The sequence below is a fragment of the Eschrichtius robustus genome, chromosome 2, assembly GCF_028021215.1.
Source record: "Eschrichtius robustus isolate mEscRob2 chromosome 2, mEscRob2.pri, whole genome shotgun sequence".
NCBI lineage: Eukaryota > Metazoa > Chordata > Mammalia > Artiodactyla > Eschrichtiidae > Eschrichtius > Eschrichtius robustus.
In genome coordinates this window covers 111,806,393-111,822,118 of record NC_090825.1, presented here as the reverse complement: position 1 = coordinate 111,822,118, position 15,726 = coordinate 111,806,393, and the positions used below count along the sequence as shown (strand labels likewise).

The following is a 15,726-nucleotide window of genomic DNA, read 5'->3' as shown; positions in this document are numbered from 1 at the left end:
CTTTAGTGGTGTTTTATAGTAAGATTTAAGATTCATTCTGTGCTGTTTGTTGTTGTTCTCCTGGCCTCAACTGTGGAGGCTGCAGGATTTCTGGTCCAGTAATGCTCCATTCCATGTGAGTGAGGCTGCTGGTAATGTAAGTGGCCAAGGCTCTAGGGCAGCAGGCAGTGTTTGGAAGCAAGGGCTGTTGGTCACTGTTGCCAGCCCCATTTTTCATGCTGGAGGGCCTTTTCCCTAGCTTCCTACTTAGGGACACTGAGAGTGTGTGGGCTTAATTGCAAGGTGGCTCCTGAGACTGCACTTTCCTGCTTTAGGCCCTCCAGCCACAGACAGATTAGGCTTGCTGGTTATTGGGCACATCAGGAGGCAAGAGGGCATGTTGATCTGCCTCAGCTCCTGGTGTTTTTCAAAGTGGCTAGAGGGAGTCAGTCTCTTCTAGAACACACTGTTGTTTTTTTCCACTCAGAGCAGTGGGTCTCCTAGGCCTGGGAAGGTTGTTTTGCACACTGATGACAAGGCCAAGGGCATGTATTGAATTTCATTTCTTAGTTTTTTTAGTTTTTAAAAATTGTGGGGACTTCCCTGGCAGTCAGTCCAGTGGTTAAAACTCCACACTCCCAGTGCAGGGGGCACAGGTTCAATCCCTGGTGGGGGAAGATCCTGCATCCTGTGTGGTGCGGCCAAAAATAAAATTTGTGGTAGAATACACATAAAATTTACCATCTCAACCATCTTTAAGTCTTTATTTTTCATGACTCTGACACTTTCAAAGATGATTGGCCAATTTTTTTGTAGAATCCTTTGATTTGGATTTGTCTGATGTTTTCTCATGGTTAAACTCAGGTTATTTATTTTTGATAGCTGTAGATAGGATGTTGTGTTCTGTCCATCTTGGTACATGACATCAGGGGGTATATATCAATGTGCTTCATTACTGGTGACGTTACTTTGGTCACTTGATTAAAGTGGCGTTTGCCGGATTTCTCTGTAAAGGTACTTTTTTTCTCTTTATAATTAACAAGTATCTTGTGGGGAGATGCTTTGAGACCATGCAAATATTCTAATTTTTATACTTTGACTCACAAATATTAGCATCCATTGGTGATTCTTGCCTGCAACAATTATGTTTGGCAAATGGTGAATTTCTTTCTTTTTTTCTTTTTAATTTATTTTTTTATATGTTATTTATTTTTGACCATGTTGGGTCTTCGTTGCTGCACGCAGGCTTTTTCTAGTTGCGACGAGTCGGGGGGCTTATTGAGGTGGCTTCTCGTTGCGGAGCATGGACTCTAGGTGTGCGGGCTTCAGTAGTTGCAGCACGTGGGCTTCAGTAGTTGTGGCTCACGGGCTCTAGAGCGCAGGCTCAGTAGTTGTGGTGCACGGGCTTAGTTGCTCTGTGGCATGTGGGATCTTCCTGGACCAGGGCTCGAACCCGTGTCTGCTGCCTTGGCAGGCGGATTGTTAACCTCTGCGCCACCAGGGAAGTCCCCCAAATGGGTGAATTTCTATTCCCATCATTCACTCTACATTTATTAATTGGGATTTTACTGAAAGGAAGAGCTCTTCCTTCTCCACCTTTTATTTATTTGATCAGTTATCTGTATCAGTATGGATTCTTGGACATTTATTTTATTCTATGGATTGTAATCCATTACTATATTTTGTTACTCATATGTCCCAGATATGGCCATTGGGAGCCTTCAAGTTGACATCCTGTGTGCTTTTGACAAGCCCCTGTCATTTTTTTGGAGCATTTCTTCAGAAAGTGTACTTGTTCTTCCCTAGTCCTGCTATCAGCTATTTCTCTGAAGAGCCTTTGTTCCTTTTATTGAAGAATGGAGTTTAGAAACTAAGACTGTGGGCACAAGATGTACTCATTGCTACTGGGTATTTGAGGAAAGTTTTGATGACTCGATGGAGATTGGAAATGAAAGCTGGCTTTCCAAAGTGTCTGAGGGGTACAGCCTGGGAAGGTATCCTGGCTTCCTTTAAGGAGCTAAGCATATACCACATTTGGATGAAGCTGCAGACAGACCTCATCAGGGGACTGGCACCCACACTGAGTACCTACCACAGATAAAGCCAGCTTGTTAACCACAGATTAAGATTATACCTCTCTCAGGTGCTGTCAAATTAGCACCATTATTTAAATAGCTTTAAAAAAATCACAATAATATTTGAAAGAAGAAAAGCTCCAAAGGCATAGAATGCTGCCTTAGAGCCAAGCCTGGAGAGAAACCTAGTCACTGCCCCACCAGTGCCCGTTCCTTGGGGACCTGGTGCCTCTGGCCAGAATCCAGTGGGGTGGCGTGTGGAGGCGCTGTGTAACTGTCCAGTGTGGCTTGTGCACACCACTGGTCAGAGGCCCTGGTACAGGTGTCACATTTTGTGTCAGCAGCAGCATTTTACCCAGTGAAGATGCCTGATTTTTACATGTCTTGATTTCCCCTTTCTAAATGTCAGCCTCTGAGCAGCTGTTTTTTTCATCAATCATCCTACCCTGCTTGGTGCCAACTGGATACTTGGTCATAACCCAGGTTTCTTCCTCTAAAGAGCTGGCAGACCAAAATAGGTTTATTTTAAGTTTTTCTTATTGAGAGTTAGTTTGTCACTCCTTTCCTTCAAAGCTTGCAAAAATGCACAGAAGCAGCTTGAACAGAAGTTGTAAGTTTCATTGTCACTAGGGACGGGTGTTAACTTTATTTTCACCTATGACCTCTGAAATTCCGACTCATTGGAACTTGGGAGTGTTTAATCTTTAAATTTTTTATTATGGAAAATTTCAAACGAATTTTGAACAAATGCAGAAAAGTATATTATACCTTCATCATGTTCTCATCACCCAGCTTTAATAATTATCAACCCATGGCCAATCATGTTTTATTTATACATCCATAATCAACCCTTCCCACCCTCATATTATTTTGAAGTAAACAACAGATATCACATACTTTCATCTGTATATATTTTTCTATGTATCTTTAAGTTTCCGTTTAAAAAAAAGCATAACCACAGTATCATTGCATTGTGAAAACTAATCATAATTTCTTAATATTGTCAAGCCTAGTCTCTTCAAATTTACATGATTTCATGAAAATTTTTTAGAGAATCAAAAATTGTCCATGCAAAAATGTAAAAATTGGTTCACATGGCTCCTAAATCTTAGTTTTTAGGTTCTTCTTCTGTTTTTTTACCCCTTGCAATTTATTTGTTAAAACTAGATCATTTGTCTTCTAGAATTATGTATAGAGTAAATTTTGCTGATTGCATTCTGTGGTGTTGTTTAACTTGTTCCCCTGTCCCCCACATTTCCTGTTAATTGCTAAGTCTAGAGGCTTCATCACATTTAGATTCCATTTTGGGGGGTGCTGAAATCTGCTTCCATAGGGATGCGCACAGAAGGCCTGGTTTTCTCTTTGTATGTTAGTGCCATTCATGATCTACTCATAAGGGGTTACAAATTCTTGATAATTCCACCGTTATCTTTCTTTCTTCATTTTTAGCTGGAATATTTCTATAAAGAGAAACTTATCAAATCTTTGTTTATCTTGAGATATAGTTAGTATAGGAAAGGTGGGATACATGTTTGATTCCTTTTTTATTTACTCTTTTCAAAATAACAAATTGATTCTCTAGTCCCTAAAGATGACCAATGTGTGTGTGTCTTGAGTGTCATTATGAGTTCATAGATTTAAACATTTGATGTGCTTCAGTCGCTGCTGATATTATTCTTGATGCTTATATTGTCTCATATTTGAAGCCCTTGGGAGCCTGTTTTTTTAAAAAATATATTTACATATTTATTTATTTGGCTGTGCTGGGTCTTAGTTGCGGCATGCGGGATCTTTTAGTTGCAGCATGCAGGCTCTTAGTTGTGGCATGTGGGATCTAGTTCCCTGAACAGGAATCGAACCTGGGCCCCCTGCATTGGGAGCATGGAGTCTTAACCGCTGGACCGCCAGGGAAGTCCCTGTGGGAGCCTCTTCATCTTAGCTTTCAAGTCCTTTTGCTCCAACCTCAAAGTCTTTGATAGCTTTGCTAGATGCTTCAAGCTCGTCTTGCACCTTTCCTGCCCCAACCTGTAATCTGCAATTTTCTGAGGAGTGCTGGTTCCTTTTAGGAGGGAATGGTATTTAGGGCCCCCAGTTTGGGTGCTGGGGATGAAGCTTTAATCTCAGTGTGAATGAAGCTGGGCTGGACAGGGCTATGTGGTCCTTGAACCTTGAAGCATATCTGGTTTCTCCTGTGGTCTCTGCTGAGAATATTTCTTGCTGTGGAAGATGTCCATTTTGCAGTTGAATGACAGAAACAATCAGGTGAAAATAGTCTAAATTATATTTGATAGATGTGATCTTGTCTCTAATGCTGACTTTTGGTAAAAGGCATTGTGATAATATATTTGCAGGTGACATGACTCACTTGCCTTTCCTGAGAAATGTTGGGTCTTGAGTAATAGTCAAGGGAGGCGCTATCTGGCCGTGTACGCAAATCTGGGATCAGCAGACTAGACCTGGGATCTTGTCCAGTCCACCAGGGCTTCCGGGCTCCCTATGACTGCAGGGCCCCAGGTTCTATCTACCTCACTATCCAGTTCTCTGAAATATATACTCATTGGGATCTCATGGATACTGAATTAAAAGCTGTCTAACTGTTGTATTTACTTAGAAGGGATTTAGTATATGTTTCTTTACTAAGTGAGCCACAAAGTAAGAAGGTGACCATCTCATTGAAAGCTGCTGTTTAGATAGCTGCCTTCATGACAGATGTATCTTTTCCACAGACTTGGAAAATAGCAAAGATGCATCTGTTTCATAGTTACATGGTGGTGCTCTGCGTAATGAATGCCTGTGTAGGCCACTACATTAAGCACAGGGAGAGGATAGTAAAAATTACTTAGTGCTTCTTTTTCCAGCTTTTCTTGCCTGTGTTCTCACTTCATTATGGTGGTGTTTCTTCATTATTCTGGATTCCAGTTGAAGAGAGGTTGTGTTCTGCCCATTGTGGCACAGAAGTTGCTTAAGGGAGATCTGGGGCCCTGACTTTGCCTTCCTACCCCCCTATTCAAACGGGGATTATTATTTTTTTAAATTTGTGTCTCTTGGCATGCTTGTCGCAAGGTGAGTTAGCTTCTGATTTTAATACAATTTCTTTTCCTCCAGGAAAAAAAATGCTAAAATCAAGACAGGGTACAAGCGGGAACATATCAACCTGGGCTGTGACGTGGATTTCGACATTGCCGGGCCTTCCATCCGGGGTGCTCTGGTGCTGGGTTACGAGGGCTGGCTGGCTGGCTACCAGATGAATTTTGAGACCACGAAGTCTCGAGTGACCCAGAGCAACTTTGCAGTTGGCTACAAGACTGATGAGTTCCAGCTTCACACTAATGTGTAAGTGTATGTGAGTGTGTGCGGTCGGGGGATTGTTTACCACGATTTTTTTCTAAGCTCAATTTTTAATCACTGGGAAGTGAGTTTGTTGGAATCAGATGAGCCAAATGGCCTGCTAGTATTGTTCTTGTTTCCCACCTACCCGTTTCCTGAAGTGATGTAGGTTCTTCCTATTCTGTGAACAGTAAATGTTGTCCCTGGTACACACAGAATGGCTGATCACTTACGGCAAGGGCATGATGTCAGTCCACAGGAGTGTCCCTTCCCTGCAGCTTTGTGGACATTGGAGGGCCTTTCATTTTAGTTAACAAAATGGGGGTGGGGAGGTGTAGCTCTCTTTCTCTGTATACTGCCTGAGGACCAGCTTGCTGTGCTTTAATGAAATGTAGGCATGGGAGCCAAATTAGGAGTTGATTATCTCGGTTAAATACTGAGTGTCTTCTCTGCATGGCAGAACATTTAAAAGTTTATTAACTGGACAGTATCATGAAGGGAAGAGGAAATTACAGGGTAGGTAAGAGAGAGCCCTTTGTAATCAAACTTGAGGGTTGAAGCAGAGTGCTGGTTTAGATTTAAGGGAGACAAATTTCATCCATGAAATCTCTGTAGACATGAAGAACTAATGCATGGTGCAAGCTGGGTACAAATTTACCAAATTTCTCTCTTTCCACTAGAGGTCACTGAAGAAGTGACTTTTAAAATTTAGAGACAAGTAAATGGTATTTGGGTCTAAACTAGTAACATTTCTATAATAAAAATTTTTGAGGAATTTTTATAATTAATAAATTAATACAATACATTAATATAATAAATTAATAAAATTTGAGTCTTTTAAAACTAAAAAAATCACAAGAAAACTATGGAGATGGACAGCCCAGTGGTCGGGGGAGGGGAACAGGGAGGGTGTCACTTTGAAGGGGTGGCACAGGGGAGTTTGGTAGTGGGACTGTTCTGTATCCTGGCCACACGAGTCTTTGTATTAAAATTCATAGAAATGTATACTGAAAAAGGTCAAAAAAGATATGTAAATTTTAAAAAGGTAACATGCAAAAAAGCCATAAGAAAAATATCACCTGCATAGAAGTGTTTTTTAATTGAGAATTTTGGCTGACATGGAAAGTGCTTCCTTGGTTTGGAATTGGGAACTTGCACCAGTTCCAGGAAGAGCAGTGACTTTTAGCTGTTTTACTTACCTGAGTTTCAAGATTTTTAATAAGTGGACATGGTTTATTTTTGGAACTGGCATGGAAACAGCTGACATAGCTAATCTGGGTTGTCCTGGTCTTGCAGAGGCCCAGGTGTGTAACAGATGTTCTCTGTGCTTCATGTAGATGACTTTTTAAAAAAAATTAATTAATGTATTTATTTATTAATTTTTGGCTGCGTTGGGTCTTCGTTGCTGTGCGTGGGCTTTCTCTAGTTGGGGCAAGCGGGAGCTACTCTTCGTTGCGGTGCGCGGGCTTCTCATTGCAGCGGCTTCTCTTGTGGTGGAGCACGGGCTCTAGGTGCGTGGGCTTAAGTAGTTGTGGCACGTGGGCTCCGGTAGTTGTGGCTCACGGGCTCTAGAGTGCAGGCTCAGTAGTTGTGGTGCACGGGCTTAGTTTCTCCGCGGCATGTGGGATCTTCCTGGACCAGGGCTCAAACCCGTCTCCCCTGCATTGGCAGGTGGATTCTTGACCACTGCGCCACCGGGAAGCCCTAGATGATTTTTTTTACAACGAGTTCCTTTATGGTTTTAAGAGTTCAGTACAGGAAGGCAGTGTTGCTGGTTTTAGAATGTATTGAAAAATCTAATGTTTAAACACATTTAAGCCCAAGGAAATTTCCCCATTTGAGTTATACCAGAGTCACTCAAAAATCTATTATTTTTGACAAGCTGCTGTTTTGTAGCATGCTCAGACTTTCTGAAGAAGTCAGGATTCTCTGTGAATCAGGTGGTATCTATGCTCTTCCTGTACTTTCTGGAAGCACAGTGTCTGTCTGGCTGAATTTCAGGGGAAAACTTAAGAATTTAGAATGTATTTAATGAGCATCTACTTTAGAGAGAGTGTATTAGTGAAGAGCAGAGTTTGCAATGAAACAGCAACAATTTATTCATGGGTTAGTGAGTTCTAAGCTCTTTGCTGGATTCCAAAGCATATGGGACCTGCCTTAATAGTTTCCAGTGCTATTTCCACTGGAGACACCCAAAATGATGAGGCAGAACTTTGACATTGTTTTTTTTTTTTTAATTTCTTTATTTTATTTATTTATTTTTGGCTGCATTGGATCTTCGTTGCTGCACGCTGTCTTTCTCTAGTTGCGGTGAGGGGGGGCTACTCTTCGTTGTGGTGCGCGTGCTTCTCATTGCGGTGGCTTCTCTTGTTGCAGAGCACGGGCTCTAGGCACGTGGGCTTCAGTAGCTGTGGCACGCGGGCTCAGTAGTTGTGGCTCGCGGGCTCTAGAGCGCAGGCTCAGTAGTTGTGGCGCATGGGCTTAGTTGCTCCGCGGCATGTGGGATCTTCCTGGACCAGGGCTCGAACCCGTGTCCCCTGCATTGGCAGGTGGATTCTTAACCACTGCGCCGCCAGGGAAGCCCCCTGACGTTGCATTTTTATGTTAAAAATGTTAGGGTGGGGAAGGGGATATTCCCAGAGGCTGCGGTCAATACGGTGTGTTTGGAAGACAGGAAGGAGTTTGGCTTGCTGGGTTTCATTCCAATTTTGAAAGACAGAAGCATTTTGTAATGTAGCAAGTTGCTCCTTTTCAAATCTCACCAGGACCATAGATGTTGCAGCATGGGTCAATAGTATGCATAGGCCAATGAGCCTGAATAATAGGTTATGCTCTCTTGTAATTGCTGTTCCTCCTAGGGCCTGGGTCAGTTCTGGCTGTGCACCCTCAGCAGTGGATGCAGCTGCTGGTGCTAAGGGTTATAAGCTGCCTTCTGAGGAACATGAGTGGCCCAGACTTTCTTGCCATTTCTGGCTTTGTTCTCTCTTTCCGTTTTTATAATAGAGCATTTATAAAAGTAATAACCTTAGCAGCAGAAGAAAGAAATCACTCAGAATCCAGAATCCCAGTGCCCTAGTTACTGCTTTTATTTTAAAGATTAATGTGGAAGCAAACTTCAAGTTCCATGCAGCCTGAGTAGTTGACTGAGCTGCCTCTGGGTGTTCCCAGTGATGGCTGAGATAGCCTTTCCCTTCCTCTGAACCTTCCTGACCCTGGTGTCTGTGCCATTCCTATCAGGCTTGCCGTAATTTGGTGCCTGTTTTGTGATCAGTTGAGTCCATTTACAACATGCTTGTCCTCTGTTAGACTTGGTCAGCTCTGCCCAGCTCAGGTCGCCTTCCTCGGCTGCTTGGCATCTGTGCTGTGCTTATTTGCAGAAATGATGGGACAGAGTTTGGTGGCTCCATTTATCAGAAGGTGAATAAGAAGTTGGAGACTGCTGTTAATCTGGCCTGGACAGCAGGAAACAGTAACACTCGCTTCGGAATAGCAGCCAAGTACCAGATCGACCCTGACGCCTGCTTCTCGGTGGGTACCTGTGGAATCATGTATCTCTGAGACATAACCCTGACCCTTAGGTTGGAATCCTTTTGGATTGATGGAGTTCCATGCTTTGGCTAGAGATTTTCTCACTGTGAAAGGGTTCACAATGAGTAAAACGATCATAGTAATAGTATGTACTATGGCTGCCAGGCACTGTATTGAGACCATTATATGTGGATTACTGTATTTAATTCTTATACAACCCATTTGAGATAGGTGCCTTTTTTTTTTTTAATTATCCCATCCATGTTTTCACAAATGAGGAACTGAAAGCTTAGAGTGGTTGAGCAACTTGCCCAAGTGCAGGCAGGTGGTAAGTGCTGGGGTTTGTGTTTAACCCAGGCTGCCTTGCTATGGAGCCTCCTTCTCTAACCAGTCCCTGGTCCATGCTGCAGACTGTAAAGGGGGTTACCTTGAGCCTGAAGGTTTTAAATGTTCCTTTCCCCCTCAGTTTTCATTCTCTTGCCCAGCTCCTGTACTGCATATTAAGAAATCAGGCCCGGCATTGGGTGGTTGGCATCTTATTTTGCAGACCCTGTAGCATAGCTAATGGACCCTTGTGTTGCTGCACAGTTTTTGCATTAAGTCTTGTTGAGCTCATCTCTGTTGTCACAGGGCACTGCCGGTTGTATCCTTTTTGGGGTGGAATGAGGAAATCTCATGTTGCAGGATGGTTTCTGGGCTGACTTGTGTAATTAACAGACAGCCTATTTTAAGTTTCCTGAAATAGGAACTGAATTTGGCTTCCTTAATGTTAGGCACTTTAAAACAAAGGAAAAGGGGCCTTATTATTTGGAGGGCATGGGCAAAATTGAACATCTAGATGGGGCACTGACTGCCTGGAGGCCTACCTTCCTGTTTTCTCCTGTGAGAGATGCTGGGTCTAAAAACAGCATGTGAGCAGGAAAACACACACCCTGGTAGCTCTAGCTTTCGCCAGGACTCGGTGTTCTCACAGCTTGAGCTTGCTCTGCTCCTGACCTCTCCTTATTTCCCCAGAAAGGGGTCAGGGAGAGGCCCAGATTTCCCTACAACTCAGGCAGAAGAATAAGGGCAAAATTATTATCGACTCAACTGCTTTACTAATTATTAATCAGCATTCACTAAGTGCTGAGATTTAAGTGATTGGCTAGGTTATTGTTTTGCTCCAAAAATTCAGGCTTGTCAGTGCCAAATTTTTTTGATTTTTGCTTCTCTTTTTCATGAATAAAAAATTCGAACAATGTTCTGCCATTTAAAAAAACGCTTCAAAACCCCATCTGACATTTGGTCTGTTTTTCTTTATCCCAACAAATACAAGAAAGTCTTTTATGTCTCTGGCCATAAATAAAGGTGTCCTCACCTGTTATAACTTAAAAATACAGACCTACTATGTATAAATGGAATTGGGCACACATACTGTAAGGAATCAAATGTAAATAATAACTTCCTTTTACTTGAAAATTGTGTTGTTTCTTTGTGTTACCCTTCTGAGACCTAGTTCCTAAATTTGATATATTTCATATTGAATTTAATGAATCCTATAAACAAAGTGGTCATGAAAAAAGAGAATTTGATACTGAAGTCCAGAGTTGGTTGATTAAAAAGCTCTTATTCAGTTTGGAGACAGAAGCGTGAAGTATTTAACATTTTCACTCTCTTATCTTTCCCTTGACTAGGCTAAAGTGAACAATTCCAGCCTGATAGGGTTAGGATATACTCAGACCCTAAAGCCAGGTATGTGTTGGTTGTGTGAAATTAGTTCACAATGGCACATTTTGTGCCATTAAAAAAGATGTGTTGCTGGTTTGCTGCTTTATGTTATTGCTTATAAAATGACTGTGTACTACATTGTAAATGAGTGTATATAAAGTTTTATAGTCGACTGTTTGTAAAGGAGTGCAGAGTCATTATAAAACGGTTGGTGAATAGGAGAAGTAGTAAGTAGGAGAAAAAAGGCCAAGGCTAACATGTATTACATTTTTGGTTATTTTCTTCCATTCTTTTTCCCAGTGTGTGCCTAATGCTTGATACTTATTTCCAGCAGGTTCTTAAAACCAGCCTATAAGTCATCCCCATTGTAAAACTGGTTTGTAGGTTTCCTCTGCACAGTTAGCCAGGCCAGTCCATAGTATGTTACAGCTACAGGAAATAATACCACCTTGGGGTTAGTTTGGTCAAACTGGGGCTTTGAACGCTGGAAATCTAAGATTACATGATGGCAGAAATTTCTAGAGAAAATAGCATTTAGTCGTGTGCGTGTGTGTTTGCATTTGTGTGCATGCTGTGATTGGGAGTGTAAGACCGTGGAGTCTGATTCATGGTTGGGGTTTCGTTTCAAGGGGCTTTTGCTAAAGAAATTTTCTGCATGGCGCTGATTATAGATTTTGTAGCGGGGATGATGAGAGGATGAAGAAAAGTGGATTTGGGTGAGCTGTGGAATAATCATTATTGTTGTACACGCTCATCCTAGGCTACCTAGTCATGAGTCGGGTGGTGCTGAGTAGCAGGGATTGAAGGGCCGTGTGGTTTTGCTGCTGCTGATCACACTCAGCTGGAACAGGTTCTGAATTGGGTGTGGTGTCACCAGTGTGCTTCAGCGATCCTCCATTTGCTAACCTTTCTTCTCTTTTCTTTCCTCCCTCTCTCCTCCTTTCCTCTTCCTGACTTCTCCCCCTGCAGGTATCAAACTGACACTGTCAGCTCTGCTGGATGGCAAGAATGTCAACGCTGGCGGCCACAAGCTTGGTCTAGGACTGGAGTTTCAAGCATAAATGAATACTGTACAATCGTTTAATTTTAAACTATTTTGCAGCATAGCTACCTTCAGACTTTAGTGTACCTTTTAATGTTGTATGTCTGGGATGCAAGTATCGCTAAATATCATGTTAGACTTCCAGGTTAAAGAAGATTCAGCTTTAGGGTGTTACCCTTTCAGAGGTACAGAAGAAACCCAATTTCAAAAAAGGTCCTTTCAGCTGTAGACTTGAGGGGGAGCTTGCTGGCCCCTCTAGAGATGTCAGGGTTCTTTTTTACCTAGAAATGGCTGCAAGTGGAAGTTGATAATCTGCAGGCACTTTGTAATTTGTAAATTCGTATTGAGTAAATGAATGAAATTGTGACTTCCTGAGAATTGAACCTTGGTTTCCTACCCTGATTGAGGAGAGGCTGTTTGATGGTGTATACAAACTCATCTGAAAGGGACTTTTTTAGGCAGGGACTTTTTCCACCCCAATCCATCACCTCTTTTACACCAAAAGTAGTCTGCAGGGCGTGGTAGCTGTTTCTTTTGTGCCATTTTGGGGTGGAGAAGGTGGATGTGATGAAGCCAATAATTCAGGACTTAACTGTGTTTTTTCTCATGTTGTGTTTTTTTTGCCCTTGCTCCAGAGTATGAAATAGCTTCTAAGAGCTCCAGCTGCAAGCTGGGAAGAGTCTCTGTGACTGTAATCACATGGTGACAACACTCAGAATCTAAATTGAACTTCTGTTGTATTCTCGCCAGTTTATTTTTTAGCAGTTTAATGGGTACATTTTAGAGTCTTCCATTTTGTGTGGAATTAGTTCCTCCCCTTCAAATGCTGTAATTAACATCACTTAAAATAAAACTTGAATAAAATATTGAAACCTTATCCTTCTTTTGTTGTCTTTATTAATAGAAGTGTAAACAAACAGGGCATATGTTTGGCCTTGTTCTTTGGCCCCTTGGTGTGGCTGTGTGTGTGTGTGTGTGTGATATTTTTAGTTTTCTATTGCTGCATAACAAATTACCACAGATTTAGTGACTTAAAACAACACTTAATTATTTCACAGGTCTGTCGGTCTGAAGTCCAAGCACTGGGTGCCTGGGCTCTCTTAAGTTTCTCACGGTGCTGAAATTAGGATGTCAGCTGGACTGTGTTCTCATCTGAAGTTTGGGGTCCTCTTCCAGGCTTATATGGTTGTGGCAGAATTCACTTACTTTTAGTTGTAAGATAGTGGTTTCTGTTTCCTTGCCGGCCATCAGCTAGGGGCCACTTTCAGCAAATAGAGGCCACCTGCATTCCTTGCCATGTGGTGTCCTCCATCTTCAGAGCTGGAACAGAAAAATTTCACTGTCAAATCCTTCCCTACTTCAAGTCCTCCAGAAGAGACCGAACACCTTTATAATTTAAAAAAAATTTGTTTTTAAAATTAAGCTATAATTGGCCTATAACATTATATTAGTTTCAGGTGTACAACATAATGATTTGATGTTTGTATATATTGTGAAATGATCACCACAATAAGCCCAGTTAACATCCATCACTGTACAGAATTGTTTTTTTCTTGGGATAAGAACTTTTAAGATCTACTCTCTTTGCAACTTTCAAATATATAACACAGTACAATTAATTATGGTCACCATGCTGTACATGACATCCCCATAACTTATTTATTTTATAAGCATTCCAGTCCTTTTAAGGGCTCACCTGATTAGGTCAGGTCCACTGAGGATAATCTCCCATTAAAGTCAACTGTCCACACATCATAACCTAATCACAGGAGTGATATCCCATCATATTCACAGATTCCTCCCACACTCAAGGGCAGGGGATCATATAAAGGCATGGGTCATTGGATATGGTTTCAGAATTCTGCCATATATAAAAAAATAACGGATTTCAAACGTTTACAAAGTATCAATAGAATAGTAACAACTCTGCATATACATTATCCAGCTTCATCAAATGTAGACATTTTTTTCTATTCAATGACAAATATTTTTAGGCAGAATTCCTTTTTATGGATGTTTGGAAGTGACAATTCCCAACAGGTATCAGATTTACTTATAGCATTTTGTGTAACTGGTCACCCCAAACCTGCTGCCCTCAGTATTTATTATACTGTCTTCATCAGGTTCATGAGGACCCACAGCTATTTCAAAGTTCACTTTATTAAATGTGTCCAGAGATTTTGGTGCATAATGGTTGTTGGGTACATCCAGTCAGAAGCCAGGTGCAGTATTGGTATCTTGAAATGTACAAAGGGCCCTCTGAGGGAATATTTTCCTCCCATTTACATATTTTCTGGTTGTTGCATGTAGCATGTCAGAGTATTGTGCAAAATGCCTTGAGTTCATGATATCTCACTAGTAAGAGAATTGAAATAATCTGGTATGGGGCCAAAGGAACAAAGTGGACAAAGAAGAGAGGATTGAAGGTGTGTTTATTACAGGAAAAAGGCCTGACTAAGTCTGAATCTCCCAACATGCAGAAGCTAGAACTGAGAGGCTAATTCGTTAAACTGAGTGATGGTTTCTGTACTCACAGAGGGAAAGCTCCAGGGGAACTTGGGAGGACTTTGTACCCTGGCTACCCTGGAAGTTTTGCAATAAGTGCACCATTCAGTCTATCTGGGCTTGTGGTGGGCTTAAGGAAATGAATAGATGAATGACCTCTTAGTTTTCTTAACAACACAGAGTTTGTGTGTTTTTGAGCGGTCACTAGCGCCAGATAAAATGTTAAGGGAAACCAGATTCAGGAGAACACAGGCTTTTCTCTTTTCAGAGGCAGCTCAACTGTCTCTGGGGGATAGCAGCGATCCTCTGAGGAAATCATGGAGACCAGAGTGGTGAAGCTGTGGGGTAAAATAAATGTCTTGCTTCATGCCATGCTGATTTTCCTGCAAATCAATCAAATGTAATTTTACGAGCTGAAGCCTATAGACATTAAGAAAACATTCACAGGCTCGCGCCCGTCTCTGGAGCTCATTTAAGCGGCCCTCTTTAAAAAAAAAAAAAAAAGAAAACATTCACGGAACACACAGACCAAAGCATTGTGGCTAGGGCCCTAAGGGAACTTCCTGGTTTCTAAATTTGCATTTTCATATTCTGGGGGGTTTAAGTTAACAAAATTTAAAAGAAGCTTATTGTAGGAAATGTGGAAGCTGTTTGCACACCTCCTTTCTAGCCCACTTCCCTGCTTTTCCTCCATAATACCTTTACCATTGTATATAGTATGTATTTTACACTATAGTCTCCCTCACAGAAAAATAAATTCCACAAAGGTGGGGAGTTTGTTTTGTTCAGTGCTGTACATTGAAATATGGAGAGGTACTAAGTATTTGTTGAAGTAATAAATGATTACGGGGAAATGTTGAAAATAGAACACTTACCTAAAATTCCACCACCCACTCAACATTTATTTCCTTTGCCTTTTTTTTTGTTTATTTTTGGTTGCATTGGGTCTTTGTTGCTGCACGCGGGCTTTCTCTAGTTGCGGCGAGCAGGGGCTACTCTCTGTTGTGGTGCTCAGGCTTCTCATTGCGGTGGCTTCTCTTGTGGAGCACAGGCTCCCTGCGCGTGGGCTTCAGTATTTGTGGCTCATGGGCTCTAGAACGCAGGCTCAGTAGCTGTGGCACAGGGGTTTAGTTGCTCCGCGGCATGCGGGATCTTCCCGGACCAGGGCTCGAAGCTGTGTACCCTACATTGGCAGGCGGATTCTTAACCACTACGCCACCAGGGAAGCCCTCCTTTGCCTTTGGGAGGGGGAGGGCAGTTACTTCTCTTTTGGGATCAGTCTATTACACAGCTGGATAGTCCTTCTAAAAATGTTCTAAAAGTTATTAGCTGTATAGTAGCCCATCACGTGGGAAGAAGGGGCTCGTTGTGACTCTCTTCACACCTTACACAATACATCCTTAGCTTGCAGCCGAGTTTCTCGTGCTTCCCTTTGCCCCAACTCTCGCTATCCCTCTCCCTCATTCCCGCTCCCAGAACCCAACTCCAGGCTGCCACGTCATCACGTTGGGACGTAAACGCCTACGGCCGCGATGCCATACGCAGCGTCTGACGTCATGACGT

General features: G+C 42.1%; 1 protein-coding gene across 3 annotated transcripts in view; it reads left to right on the top strand.

Annotated features, from left to right (window-relative positions):
* VDAC1 (voltage dependent anion channel 1) overlaps nucleotides 1-12,535 on the top strand; it is a 32,621-nt gene extending 20,086 nt beyond the window's left edge. For all 3 annotated transcript variants that reach the window (XM_068535880.1, XM_068535878.1, XM_068535879.1), the window contains exons 6-9: nucleotides 5,160-5,387; nucleotides 8,759-8,909; nucleotides 10,583-10,640; nucleotides 11,586-12,535. In XM_068535880.1, coding sequence (XP_068391981.1) covers nucleotides 5,160-5,387; nucleotides 8,759-8,909; nucleotides 10,583-10,640; nucleotides 11,586-11,677 — 529 coding nt within the window. In that variant the 3' untranslated portion in view covers nucleotides 11,678-12,535. The remainder of the gene's footprint in view (nucleotides 1-5,159; nucleotides 5,388-8,758; nucleotides 8,910-10,582; nucleotides 10,641-11,585) is intronic.
* The last annotated feature ends 3,191 nt before the right edge of the window (nucleotides 12,536-15,726 follow it).